This window comes from Cuculus canorus, chromosome 6 (genome assembly GCF_017976375.1).
Source record: "Cuculus canorus isolate bCucCan1 chromosome 6, bCucCan1.pri, whole genome shotgun sequence".
Taxonomy (NCBI): domain Eukaryota; kingdom Metazoa; phylum Chordata; class Aves; order Cuculiformes; family Cuculidae; genus Cuculus; species Cuculus canorus.
In genome coordinates, this window is record NC_071406.1 from 21,653,324 (window position 1) to 21,668,505 (window position 15,182).

Sequence of the window (15,182 nt, forward strand, 5' to 3'; positions counted from 1 at the left end):
CGTGTCCTATCCCGCACACCCCTGCAAAGCTGCCACGCAGAGAGCACGGGAGTGCCTCCCGGGCCGAGACGCAGGAACGCCCTCCCCGTCCCGACCCCGTGGATCCCGCCCATCCCAGTGTCCCCCACGGCCGCGCCGAGGCGGGGAGCGCGCAGGCGGTGGATGAGGCGATCCCGCCCCCTGCCCCGCGCGCGCCGCCGCGGGAGCGCGAGGCCCCGCCCTTCTCTCCCCGCTCCGTTGTCAGGGTGGCCATGAGCGCGGTGCTGGACGTTCTGTGGGAGGACAGGGATGTCCGCTTCGACATCTCCCCGCAGTGAGTGCCGCCGCCCCGACCCGCCCTCACAGCGGGGCTGCCGGCACTGCCCGGCCCGGTCGCTCGGCTGCGCGCGGGTCGGCGGTGGGAGCGGCTCCGGGGAGGGCTCAGCATCGCGGGATCGTAGAGTCGTAGAATGGATTGGGTTGGAAGGGACCTTGAAGATCACCCGGTTCCAACCCCCCTCCACGGGCAGGGACACCTCCCAGCAGACCAGGCTGCCCATGGCCCATCCAGCCTGGCCTTGAACACCTCCAGGGATGGGGCAGCCACAGCTTCCCTGGGCAGCCTGTGCCAGTGCCTCACCACTCTTATCGTGAAGAAAGTCTTCCTTAATGTCTAGTATAAATCAGCCGTCTTCAGTTTATACCCATTGTCCCATGTCCTGTCACTACAGGCCTTTGTAAACAGTGCCTCCCCAGATTTTTTGTAGCCCCTTCAGGTACTGGAAGATCGCTATAAGGTCTTCTCAGAGCCTTCTCTTCTCCAGGCTGAACAACCCCAACTCTCTCATCCTGTTCTCATATGGGAGGTGCTCCAGCCCTCTGATCATCCTTGTAGCCTTCTCTGAACGTGTTCCAACAGCTCCATATCCTTCTTATGTTGAGGATTCCAGAACTGGACACAGTACTCCAGATGAGGCCTCACAAGAGGGGAATAGAGGAACAGAATCACTTTCCCCCCCTGCTGGCCAGGCTTCTTTTGATGCACCCCAGGATATGGTTGGCCACCTGGGCTGCAGGTGCACATTGCTGGCTCATATCTAGCTGCTTGTCAATCAGCACCCCTAAGTCCTCTCTTTCCTTTCGCTTGGCTGGAAAAGACCTTTGTGATCAAGTCCAGCCGTGCCTGTCCACTACTAAACCACATCCCTGAGCACCGCCTCTGCTTCTCTTTTAAAGCCCCCCAGAGATGGGGACTCGTCCACCTTCCTTGCAGCCTGTTCCCGAGAACCCTTTTGGTGAAGAAATTTTTCCTGATGTTCAATATGAACCTCTCCTGGCGCAGGTTGAATTTATTCACTCTTATCCTGTCACCTATCACTGAGAAGAGACCAACACCCACCTTGCTACAACCTCCTTTCAGGCAATAAGATCTCAGCCTGCTTTTCGCCAGGCTACACAGCCCCAGCTCCCTCAGCTCCTCACAACCCCTGTTTTCCAGCTCCATCGCCTTCCTCCAGATGCGCTGCGGGACCTCCATGTCCTGGTAGCGAGGAGCCCGGTCACCGCGCCCGAGGTAGAGAGGAAAATGAAAAGCAGGTCGGGCACTGCGGGACAGAGGGAAAGTGCACTTTCCGCAGCCCGAAAAACAAAGGTAGGGTGTGCGAGGGGGCGGCACCGGGAGCCCCCAGGGCTCGGTGTCCCCGCAGCGTGGCAGCCGAAGAGCCGCGGTGGTGCGGGCTTGGAGCTGCGGGGCTGCCCTGCTCCGCCCCGTTCCACGCTCTGTAAGCGCTGAGACCCTTATGGGAGACATAAAACTTACACTCTGCTTTGTGCGATGAAACCCTGCAGAGCTTTTGTAATGTGAAACTACAAATTAGCAGCTCGGTGGTGATGATTTGGGGGGTGAAAGCTGGAGGTGTACTATTGATACCAAAAATGTAGGCAAATAAAAACTCTGTATGAGACTTTTTGGAGTTCTAGAAAGCAAGCATCCTTTATCCGGCCTGGGCAACATGCAGGAATGATCTCCATCAATCATGTACGAGACAAAGGCTTTTACAGAATATATTTCCCACTTACATATATATCTATAAATTTTCCCAGAAATCTTATGCATACTCTATTACTTTTCAGAGTCTAATTTTAATGTTACGAAACTTTGCAACAGTCAAAACTCTTCCTCATTTGCAGCTGGCTCCAGCTCTCTACTTGACCTTGCCTTTCAGATTAGTAAGGATTTCAAACAAAGGTCATTACAGAAGAAGAGACATCTGTTTAGCACAAATCATTCCTCACATGATATGTTATAATTTTCGAAGGACATTTCGAAGGACAGCCTGAAAAAGACTGTTTTAAGGAAAACATGCTGTCAGAGGAACATTCTATTTAACTTTCAAAAACCACAACTGCTTAGACAAAACTTTACTTTACTTTAGCTTAAATCAAAATATTCCACTTTGAAATATTCCACATATTGTATCACTGTCATGACCTTATAGCAGCCTTCCAATACTTAAAGGGGGGCTAAGGAAAGCTGGGGTGGGGCTCTATCAGGGAGTGCAGTGATAGGTAATGGTTTTCAGCTGAAAGAAGGGAGCTTTAGATTAGATATCAGGAAGAAACTTTTTACTGTGAGGGTGGTGAAGCACTGGTACAGGTTGCCCAGAGAAGGCACAGGTTGCCCAGAGAAGTTACAGATGCCCCATCCCTGGATGTTAAAAGCCAAGTTGAAGGAAGCTTTGAGGAACCTGTTCTAGTGGGAGGTGTCCTTGTCCATGGCAAGGGAGTTGGAGCTGGTTGATGTTTAAGGTCCCTTCCAATCCAAATGATCCTATGGTTCTATGACTCATCTCCCTCCAACTCAGTTGACCCTGCTGAGAAAACCACTTGTCCCTTACACATGCTGCCTGCAGTAATTTTAGAAACATGAAATTGTATCTTGGATGTTTAAGCAGTTCTGTCTATTTTCTTGTAGAATTGTCACGTAGTTAGAGCCTGCTCCCACATTTTCTTTAATGCTAATGTTACTGTTCTTGCTACCTCCTGTCTAATATGACTTTTGATGTTCTGTTATGTGTTGTTAAGTCCGGACCTAGTGTCTCAATCCTGATGACCAGTAGTATGTCATGGAGTTTCCCTCCTGATAATGGATTTTGTTTCTGTTGTACCAATACACTGATGAGGTTTGGTTTCTTTGTACAAGACAATTAAAATACAGCGCAATTTCACAGTACATCTGCTTTTGTGTAATTAAGTGGTTAGACCAGTTAAATCAAGCAAAATACAAAAAATAAACCCCAACACCCAAACCACACCCTTTGTGGAAAATCTAGCAGAGCATTTCACACGTCACTATACACGTGGTATTTCCTTTGCTGGTGTCTATTCTTTCCTGAGCCTCACTTCACTCCTTATGACCTAAAAGGACAACAAAATAAAATAAATTCTACCCATAAAAATTATGTGACTGCAACTTTTTTTTTCTTTACCTTTCCCTTTTTATATGTGTTCCCCCTATTTTCAGGTATAGTTTGCTTGGTCACACTTGCTATACAATTATTTACTGTTATAATTTAATAATAGAAGTATTAATATTTTTCACATGCCAGATGTAGTGATAACAATTTCAGGTATATAATGATTTGGGTGCTTGTGGTCATCTGTGGATTTTTCGTTGTATGATGCTGAAAAAAAGAAAGGAAAGCAAAGTGGGGAAACAGAAATGGCCTTCTTTTGGAGGATAAATCTGAACTATTTTCATTAGGTAATTTTTTTCTTCTTTTTTTTTTTTTTGTTTGTTATTTTAGACAAATGAAAATGAGACCTGGAGAGGTCCTTATAGACTGCTTAGAGTCTGTTGAAGATACCAAAGGAAACAATGGAGATAGAGGTAACTGCATAGTCAGCAAAATTGTAAACTTTCTAGCATTTAACCTGCGTAGGTTCCTGAAAGCCCTGTCTGGTTGTCGTTGAGCTCTATATCAGTGGTCTGTTGTAGAGCATAGATCCTGTGTGCTTCACAGATCTGTCTCCACTTGGAGTATTTTCCGATAGGATTGTTCACAGTTATAGGATGGTGATAATCTTGTCTCAAAATTTGTTTAGAACTTAAAACCTTGTAAGAATAATCCATTTATAAACATTGTGGTGATCTCTTGCTGTAATCCTGTTTAATGCTTAGTTTTTCCTAACCTGGTTTGACCTGAATCAGTAGGGAATATAGTGTGCAAGGGCGTGAAGCTGCCAGCGTGCTGAGATGACCCTTCCTGGGGTTGGATGTGTTGCTGTACAGGGTGCAGAACCAAAGAAATTTGCATGTGACATAGAGGGGTGAGGTTATTCGTGAAGACAGCTGCTCTAGTTAACTCACTGCCTTACGCTTCTCCTCCATAGAGCAGTTCTGCAGTGCTTGTGTCTCTGCATTTTTACCATAGGCAGATGGATGTGAAATCAGTATACCGTTCTTGGTTTGGTTTTGAGGAATGCTGGTATATGTTAGAGGTTGTTTCGTATCTTCCTTGCTGGAATTTCTCTCCTAGCATTCAAAAAAAAAAAAAAAAAAGTGTTTCGTGATTGTTCTAATGGAGTGTTCGGTGCTTTTTTTCATTTTCCTGTCAAAGGGAAGGAGTATTCTGGTATTTCAAATCTAGAGGTAAACATGTAGCACAAAATGGAACATTTAATTTAATGGAAGTTTTTTGGATTAAAAATACCTGCACTCTTTATTTTCAGGGAAACTGCTTGTGACAAATTTGCGGATTATTTGGCGCTCATTGTCATTGCCCAGAGTCAATCTCTGTAAGTATCATCTCATGTTAAACAACTGCAAATTCTGAGTTTCCTTTGTGGTGTCATGCTGTTCTTTCACAACAGTATTGATAACAGTACAGAGTAGTAGAGTATAGTTCTGTTGCTCTGTAAAGTCTGAAACTGTTACTAATTAATCTATTTGTAATATAAGAACTGTTATAATAATTCCTAGCAAAACATTAGTATTTAATGTTAATTTCTCAGAACAGAAGTTGAAGAGTGTTTTACACATATTTCTCATTTGACCTGCATGGAATTCATGCATTTTTTTAGAAACAAAAGTTCGAGTTTCTTTGCACCTTGCTTTGCTTGTTGTCACCTGTTTATTCACATTCTGCATTGTTCTACATTTTTTATTCCCCACAAGTACCTGCCTTTCCGACTTTACTCCTGTAAGCAATAAATAAGCTTCTAATTTTAACTCTATGAGTAGCTAGCAGGTCTACTCATAGTTAATATAATCTGCTGAAATGGGCAGGATACACTTACTTTGGACCCAAAATCAGTTCCCAATAGCCAGTCAGTATTGAAAATTTGTGTTCTGTTTATAATGTTTATAACATAAAGTTATGCCCTCTGGCTGCTTGCTCTTGTGCATCTACCGTCTGCTACATGCACACACATGCAGGTGCACGCACACACACATACACGCTGCTACTTTATTTGCATTTACAAAATAATTTTTGAAACCACTTCTTTGTGTATTTTAGTTATAGGACAGAGCTTTGTAGAGGAAATAATAAAGAAACTTACAGAGTAATTCAGCCCTACCAAAGCTCGTGGAAGTCTCGCCTATGGATTTTAGAGTTTAAAATACTATTTAGATTTCAGGATAATGCATTATTGCTTACATTAAGGGAATATATAGGCAAAAAAAATATTTTATTGGATACCATTTTTGACTGTGCTGTGTCTTTTCATTTTAGAAAGTCTCTTATAAGCAACCTAGGAAATAGTCTTTTCTGGTATTTTCATGTGTATTAATTCCGTAAAGACTGAATATTAGTATGGGTATAAATGCTGCCACTTCTGAGCTTTTGGAGAAGCAGACTCTTCCCATAGCAAATTCTAGTTCTCCTTTAATATTTTGTTTGTTTGTTTTGGAACCTGGCTGTGCTGCTGTTGGTATCAGTAGCAGGATTGTCATTGACATTCAGATTTAGCCTAGCACCATTTCACTGCATCCATTTTTTTTTTGGGGAAGAACAGCTGAAATTGTTTCTGGTTTTATTTTGTATCAGAGCACTACTGAAAAATAGGCAAAGTGAAATTTACAGCTGTTTTTTCCTCCTCTTCTTTTTGTTTCTTCTGCACTTACGCATTACATTTTGCTGCATTCTTTCTTTGTCATCTCCTTAGCTCTTCTACAAAATATTACATTGATGTAGAAAGTTTATTTATAAGGATAAAATGTATGGGCAACACCATGGTGAAGCAGTCAAACGCTGAAACAAGGGAAGTTCTGATTGGGTATTAGGAGCAAAACCTTCATAATGATGGCAGTCAAACAGTGGAACAGGCTCCCAGAGTGGTTGTGGCATCTCTTTCTTTGGAAATATTAAAAACTAAGCAGTCAGGTGGAGTTGGTCCTGCTTTAAGAAGAGCATTGGACCAGATAGCTTCCTGAGGTCCAGCTTAAATGTATCTTTCATTTTTTGATGAGGACCTGGACTATTAACCACCATAATGTGCAGTTCTCATAAATGGCATCTAAAGCTATGCTGCAAAATTCAATATTATACTTTGTAATTGTGACTGTTACTTTTTCTTCTACTCAAAACTATTCTTTTTTTTTTCTCCTTCAACTTTTAGCTGTTGGTTACAACTGCATTATAAATATAACTACAAGAACTGCCAACTCAGTAAGTTTCAGAAAATATTTTTTAAAATAATAAAAGAAGCTGTAATTCATTGTTTATACTTATTGCACTATGTCAACAATAATCTGAACATTTACCTACAAGAACAGTAATAGAATAGTAATGGAGGTTTAGTTTTAAAAGTTGAGAATTTTATATTTCTGTAGATGTGTGGGTTTAGTCAGTTTGCTAAAGGCAATAAAACTCAAGTAATCACACTGTTTGTTGATTCTTCTCCCATCTATGTAAATCAAGTAGATGTTGGTTCATTGTGTCTAAATTTAACAGAGGTCTAGAGAGGTACTAATTTTGTGCAAGAAAGCTCTCAAATACATAGCCTGAATTACAACCAACTGTGAAGCCATTTTTTTGGCTTGCAGCAAAGCACTAGCAGGGAGATTATGTAAGTTCCCTGGGCAGCCACTTGGTGACAAAGCCAAAAAAACTCTTTCAGTCTTGCAAATGTATAGCAGGCAGGCAAGAGTTCCACTGTTGATGAAACTCCTACTTTCTCCAAAAAAACTGAATTCGGTTGAAGACAGCAGTAGATCAGTGGTAGAGTCAGGATTACACCTTCAGACACACTATTTAGAACAAGAATTTAGAAAATAGATCAAAATTATTTATCACTTGTACAGTCAAGCTACTATGTTGTCAAAATGTTACATTTCAGTTTTTCCTTACAGAAATTACGAGGGCAGACAGAGGCTCTGTATATATTGACTAAATGTAACAATACACGATTTGAGTTCATATTTACCAATGTTGTCCCTGGAAGTCCCAGACTCTTCACTTCAGTTATTGCTGTACACAGGTAACATACTTAAAATAGTGTTTGTTCATTTACAAAATTCAGTACATTAAGTATGTGAGATTACTATTGCTGATGGACAGAGTGTATAACTGCCCATATTTAACATTCAGAAAACTTTTCCCAGAAGTGGAGAACACAGTCTCTGGAAGGAAAGGAGAGAATAATCACAAATTCTGGTAGATAACTATGCAAAATGAAAATTAATGTGTATCAGTACTAGTCAATGATGACAGTTTATACACCTTATACTATCTGAACAAATAAAAGTACAAGAGAGCTAATTTCAGTAGGTGTTTTCTATCTGTAATTTCTGTCTATAATAATATCGCATCATTTTGGACCATGTAATGGAAAGGAAGAGTTCAATCCTGGTCAAAATTCTAATTGACTACTAAACAGTAGGTGTCTCCCACCTAAAGAAAAGTCATTTGAATGAATGCGTGCATGTTACATAACGACAGGTTTCTATTTAAGAGCTGTGGAATATTGCTGTACATATATTGAGTGTTTGTGACGTAACTGGCACTGGAAAATAAAGCATTCTTGATGTCCATACCATTTGTGACAGGGGGCCCCAGAAGACTTAAGCTTGGCAATAGAGATGGGGAGATGGCTTTCTTAAGGAAAAAAAAATAAGTAGCTGATTGAAACAGATGTCAAAAATAACTTTAAAGGTAGCTTCATTAAGGAAAGCTGAAATAGATTGTTTTACGTAGACATTTTAATAGTACTCTCATTTTTATACAACATGGTGATGAGAAAAGTTGAAAATTACAACATTTCATTTTGATGCTCAAACAGTAAAGATAATGGAAAACACTGAAATGGTAACGTGTAATTTTTATTTTTTGCAGAGCTTATGAAACTTCTAAAATGTATCGTGATCTGAAGCTGAGAAGTGCATTGATTCAAAACAAGCAACTGAGATTGTTACCACAAGAACAAATATATGATAAAATCAATGGAGTTTGGAACTTATCGAGTGACCAGGTATAGAAAAAAAATGAGGCTATGTTGACTACAGGAAAGTTAAATTGTTTTGGCTGTCGTCTAGCAATTGTACTACATTAATCTGTAACCTCAAAGGAATTACCCTTGATTCAGTTCATCAGCTAATGCATGCAGAGAAGCTGATCCCATGTATTTGCTGCTCAGTACGACAAAGTTTCTTTTTGGCAACCTGAAGTCTACATGACTCATCCAATAGGCAGGGAACTAGACATACAGTTCCTGTTAAAAAGATAAGATTTATGAGTCTAAAGCTTTATATCATCCCGAAGGACAACCATGTTATTTCTTAAGTGCTCTGCTGAATATTTGCATGTTTACATGCAGCTTTGACTACAGCGTAAGACTATATTGTCTTTTGGTTACTAGAAATTAAAAATATTGAAGTAGGAATCTGTGTCTGAAAACATGGAAAAATACACTCTAGGGAAAAAATAGAAAACATTATTTTACAGGGCATTAGTTGCAAGTGTTTCCCACAGCCATGAAACAAAATGGGAGCTTTATTTCTGTCTGTGCAGTTTTAGTCCAGAATGGAAATACGATCCACCCTAACAAGCTAAAAGGTTCTTTCCTCTACATTCCCTTGGCACACATCTCCACAATTGCCTAAGTTTAACCCACATGCCATTACGCTTACATTATACACCAGTTCCGGATCTGTACAGTTAAGAACACTCTGAGATGCTTCATGTACTCCCAAGAGGTCTGACGTGCTGTGATTTGATCCTGCTTTGCTGCAGTAATAGTTACTCCCAAGCTATTTTTACCATTCAGGTGCTGTATCCTTTAAAGTTTGGATCTAGTTTCCTTGCAATCAGTAGAAGTATTTTGACTTAAGGGTCTATAGCACAAGTCTTGTGAGGAGCAGCTGAGGGAACTGGGGTAGTTTAGCTGGGGGAAGAGGAGGCTGAGACCTATAGTTCTCTACAACTGCCTGAAAGGAGTTTGTAGTGAGATTGATGTTGGTCTCTTCTGCCAAGTAACAAGTGATAGAATGAGAGAAAGTGGCCTCAAGTTGCACCAGGGGTGATTTTGGCTAGATAGTAGGTAAGGGTTGTCCAGCATTGAAACAGGCTGCCCTGGGAAGTGCTTCATTCACTCTTCCTGGGGGTATTTAAAAGACAGGTAGAGAAGGTGCTCGCGGACATGTTAGTGGTGGACTTGACAGTGCTAGGGTAATGATTGGACTTCAGATGGTCTTAAAGGTTGTTTGCAGCCTAAACAATTGTGGGATTTTATGAATCTGCCACTGGTTTTGGTGGGAAAGAATCGGACTTTCATTGAATTAAACATGAAGCTGAATCCTGATTGTGTTTAAATGGATAACAGTAAACATCATGTCTGGAAAATGGGCTCTGTACTTTCAAAGTGGCTCTAATATGCCTTTTCTTTAACAGGGAAATTTGGGAACATTTTTTATTACTAATGTGAGAATAGTTTGGCATGCAAATATGAATGACAGCTTTAATGTCAGCATACCTTATCTACAAATTGTAAGTATCTTAAAACAACCATTCTCAAAATGAAATGGCACAAGTTCAAGTCTTCAGTTAAAACTCCCAGCTCACCAAAATTAGAATTTTGTGTTACGTGGTTAAGGAGGAATTCAGTCTTAATAGCAACAACCATAGGGTAGGGTTGTTTTGTTTGGGTTTTTTTTTTTTTTTCCAGATCAGCTGGGGGCTTTCCTGGCCAGGTATAAATGTTGAAAATGGCTTGTGTTTCCAATTATCAGACTATTTACTATGATGCTTCATGCCACCTACAGATGCTGGGACTAATGATATGTGAACCTGATTTTCAGAAATTAACTGTTAGCACTTCTGATAAAACCACTTTTCCCTGAGGTTCAGCTGCTCAGATTTCTCATGGTAAATGGGAGGGAATACCGGCTGCCAAGCTTCCAGAACCAGTACTTGTAATCAGTACAGTGTGAAAACAAATAAATAAATAAATAAAAAACCTCCACCCTCAAAACCACATAAAAATATATAAAGCAGATTTTTGTCAAGCAATTCCAAAATTTTTAACAAACGTTTTTTACTTCTTTACCATTAGCGTTCAATAAAAATCAGAGACTCAAAGTTTGGCTTGGCGCTTGTGATTGAGAGTTCTCAGCAGGTAAGAAGCATTAACAGCCCTTTTTGTTTGGTCTCATGTTTATATATAATAGTTCTGTAATTCTGAAGTGTTTCAGGGCTACTTTTAAGGTACTTGGAGTATTTCTTCTCTTTGGCCCTTTCAACTCAACTTTTAAAAGTTCTTTGTACTGCAGAAAATGTCAGTATGTTAAGGTCAATGTAGCTGTTGTGAGTTACAGTTTCTCTGAGCGAAGCAACAACAGGCCAGCATGACTACTTGGAGTAAAATAACTGTTAAAACCAGTGTCTTTTGACAGATTGTCTTTGAGATCTAATTCCTTCTATACTTAACTATGACCACTCTTTTTACTCTTTTTCACTTGCGTATCTATTTTACTGTAAGAGACAAAATTATTTTTCTTCAATTTGACCTTAATTGGAAAAATGATGATGATTTTTTTTGAAAGTTCAACTAACTTTATTTACTGTATCTGAGAGCTTCTTCAATAACAACATCAAGACCTAACGTTTGCTGAGTAGCTATGAATAAATCATTAGTATCACTTCTGAACTTCTCCCACTTCTGTTTGTCTTTGTTTTTCTGTGTAAGAAGTTTGTTCCCCTTTTACATAATATGCAAAAAGTTAAAAGCTTATTTATCTCATTCACAAGCATTGTCATTGTTTCTATGTCACTGATGGTTTAAGTGGCAGAATGAAAATAAGATAACACTAAAATACAGATAATGTTTTATCAGTAAACTGAAATATATTATCATTAAACTGCAAATCCCTATCAAGGGGAAAAAGTTGTTTAAACAATAAGCAACACTAATAAAGATAACGTTTGGTTTTTCCCTTGTCATATAGAGCGGAGGATATGTACTTGGTTTTAAAATAGACCCTGTGGAGAAACTACAGGAGGCAGTGAAAGAAATTAATTCACTTCACAAAGTTTATTCAGCTAACCCTATATTTGGTGTGGATTATGAGATGGAAGAAAAGGTACTCCGTTCATTTATTTTATATTAGATACAATATTGTGTTAATGTCAGTAACAAAAATATATTAAACATATTAGATGTGTGGATTTGCTTACTTCAGTGTTCTAATTTGCAGCCGCAACCTATTGAAGACCTAACAGTGGAGCAGGTTCAAGATGATGTAGAAATAGAATCTGATGAACATACAGATGCTTTTGCGGTAAGCTGCTCCACAGAAAACTGAAAAACAAAATAATTCTTGCTTCGTTATTCAAATGTAAGCACTGCACAGCTGTAATCCTCTATTAAGGATAAGCTACAACTGAACTTTCTATATTTAAAACACGCTTACATACCGTCTATTCAAAATCCTGATTACTGAAGGATTTTTTTCTGTGTGTAGATTTTTAGTTTAAGAGTAAACTTATTGAAAATAAATAGTAGTAGCTATATAAAGTAATAGTTGTATGTAGCTTCTCAACACATTAAGATCAGGAACAGCTTGAAAACCAGCAGTATATTCTAACCAGATACATCATAATAATACAAGTCTTCCTTCTTCTGGAGTATATTAATAGGTGGAGATAATCGTGTGCTCAACATTCATCTAAGATTCAAACTTGGAAGATTTTTAGAAAGGCAGCAGTAATTTTCAGACACTTCTTACAACCTTTGCACTCCTGACACTACCAGTTTAGAAAGCTATATTAGTATCCATCTCCTGGCATTTTAGGAGAATTTACTTTTAAATACATTAGGTTGCTTGGTGACTTCTTTCTAGGAGTTTCCAACTTTACTGTGCACCCCAGTAACAACTGACTGCGCAGGTAGATTGCATATGTTTAAGTGCTGGCCTCGACACACCGACAATTGACACTTTCTTAATCCATCTCTGAAAACTGGTAAATTAGCATGTCCATCTTCTTTTTTTTTTTGCTGTCATTTACTGATGCAGATAAGCTTCTAATTCTTCCTTTCCCTCCTTTTTCCTCACTTTTTCACTTTTTTTTTCATCTTTGCTTGGGTTTATTCTAAGGAGACTTAGATTGTCCAGGACCCAGGTTGTGACTCCACACCAGTATTTCATGAGACCTGACGACTGCGATGCTCTTCTGGTAGTCTTGTGTAGCTTGAGATTCAAATGAGCAGGAAAACACTTTCTGTGCTGCCCCTTGCCAGTCCATAGGGGCAGCTTAAGCAAGAGTGGCTCTTTTTGGTAAAGATGTAGATGTGGAGACCACTGGTCGAGAGACTTCTAGAGTGGATATTTTCAGAGGTCTGATTTCCTGAAGAGTTTGAGCCTTAATTTCCACACACAGAGAATGGGAAAGATCATATCTCTTTCCTGGGTCTGTGAGAGCAGAAAGATTTGGTTGATGTTCAGTTCCTCTGTTCATTTCTTAGACATAACTGAATTTTGATATTACTTATACATTTGAAGTTCATTTTTGAAATTGAATAATAGATGTTGCTGCATGTGAGGCAGAAACTGCTACGATGCAGTCAGTTTGCCTTCATATTAATATTTTGTTCCCTATAAAGTATTTGTCATTGTAGCAAATGTTATATGAAAATTTTACCATTTAAAAATATCTGTTTATTATGATGGAAAATTCAAAGATTGGTATTTAGTGAAAAATAACATAATCGCGAACTCCTGTTAGGACCCTTTTGTAAAATATTTCAGCATAGAAATAACTCTGATCTTGTTCACAAAACTCAAATAAAACCCATGCAGACTGGTTTGTTGAAGAAGACTTACCAAATGCCGTGTTGACCCCAAGGAATTATTAGCACATTTGGATTTAGACTTTTTTTTTCTCAAGATTGTGAGTTCTTTTTTTTCTTTTGTCTTTTGCAGGCTTACTTTGCTGATGAAAACAAGGTAAGAATATCTTTTTTTTATACTATCAAAGTCATGTTGTCAAAACGGGATAATAAAATTAAAAGTATCTTCTGCCTTATTTTATTTTTTCTCATATCTTGTGTATTCAAAAAAGGAACACGATCGGGAGCCTGTTTTTTCAGAAGAACTAGGACTTGCGATAGAGAAGCTAAAAGACGGATTCACACTCCAGGGACTCTGGGAAGTAACGACCTGATTTAGATTGGCATGCGTTTGTTTCCTAAGCAAGGAAAAACTCTCAGTTCTTATTGGGCTTGTGAGATTTATAGAAGAGTATTTAGCAATTCCAGAGTAGCCGAGAAAGATCATGCCAAAGCTAAAGAGTAGGCAAATATTAGATAATATGCCGTCGGGAAATGTCATAAAGGAAAGATTATTCAACCCACTCGTATGTATAAGAGCTTTTTGTTTATCAATCTTTCTCTAAAGAGCGAGAGGACAACCAATAGCCAATTAGGGAAGGGGCAGGGCTCCTGCAGGCGCTCTGCAAGCCCCAGAAGTCCCACCCTCCCGCTGGTCACAGAATGTAAGGAACACACAGGTCCCTCCTCTCTCTGTCAGGCTAAAGAACCTGGAAGTCCCTCTCCACCACGTGCATGGTGGCTGCCATTCTATTTCAGCTGCCATAATTTAAAGTGTCATACCCACATTTTCATACTGCCTTGTGATTGGCTGACTGCGTGTTTCGACATGCTGATACCCCACGTCTTTTGAGGCATACAATTGGCTGGACCAGCCACCCCATCCTGGTCCCCCAGACTGTCAGAGGAGGAGGCCCCCCTCCTCTAACAACACAGGGTTCACCATGGTGTTTCAGCCACCATATCTTTACACCTTTGTGACCCATGTGTTTACACACTGCCCCGCGATTGGCTGCCAGGACCAGCTACCACCTGTGGTTTTACCTGTATGTATATCAGAAAGGGAAGCTTCCTCATCCCATGGATGCAGAGACTATTGGAGATGGGGCAATGCGTGGCGTATAGTTTGATGCTCAGTTTAAAGTATTCCTGTAGTTACACACAGTGATGTACTTTCCCATAATGACTAAAGCTAAATCAAATTCCCATGACTTGTTTAATGTTGTGCAACACAGAAATACCATCACATGCACAACATTTTGTGTCTGGCGTATTGGCTGTGTCATTGGAGCAGTGCTGCGTTACTGATAACTTTGACACTGTTCCAAATGTTAGTTTTCATGTCTTAGAATTTTGTTAAATGTTCAGCACATAACATTCCAGGTAGGCAGTTATAATCCAGATATCCTTAATATCATCTTACAGTTATTTTTCTTTTCTTTTTTTTTTGTTTTTTGGCTAGAGCACTTTTTTAAGGAATGATCTAGGAAAAAAGTGTGCATACAAACAGCTTCTGTGTCTGAGTCATTAGACCTTTATGATGTTATGTGTTAGAGAGAAATGAGTCATTTATTGTTTAAAGGAAGATGCAGCTGTTACGTTTTCTAGTGAGATAAGACCTCTGCGCTATTTTCTATAAGTGGAAAAAGTCAAATGAGCTCTCCTCTCAGCTGTTGTTTTAGCAGCTGACTGTTACAGTAAAGTAACTGCAGTGGGAATATTATTGTGGTGTTTGTAGAAAATCTTTTGAGGTATATATTTTAATGAAATACTACCTCTCTTGAGAAACAATCATTATTTCAATAAACTTTGATAATGTTATACCCTGTTGTAGATCTTGCATTCAAATATTTGTAATTTGATCCTGTTCCCATTACATT

The 15,182-nt window shown here is 39.5% G+C and overlaps 1 protein-coding gene across 1 annotated transcript; it reads left to right on the forward strand.

The window, feature by feature from the left end:
• The first annotated feature begins 148 nt into the window (after nt 1-148).
• Nucleotides 149-15,123, forward strand: BBS5 (Bardet-Biedl syndrome 5). The gene is made up of 12 exons (XM_054069433.1): nt 149-313; nt 3,786-3,868; nt 4,711-4,776; nt 6,601-6,650; nt 7,334-7,461; nt 8,316-8,451; nt 9,870-9,965; nt 10,531-10,593; nt 11,423-11,557; nt 11,672-11,755; nt 13,397-13,420; nt 13,536-15,123. Exons 1-12 carry the CDS (start codon nt 252-254, stop codon nt 13,635-13,637), a joined length of 1,029 nt encoding a protein of 342 aa, XP_053925408.1. The 5' UTR covers nt 149-251; the 3' UTR covers nt 13,638-15,123.
• The last annotated feature ends 59 nt before the right edge of the window (nt 15,124-15,182 follow it).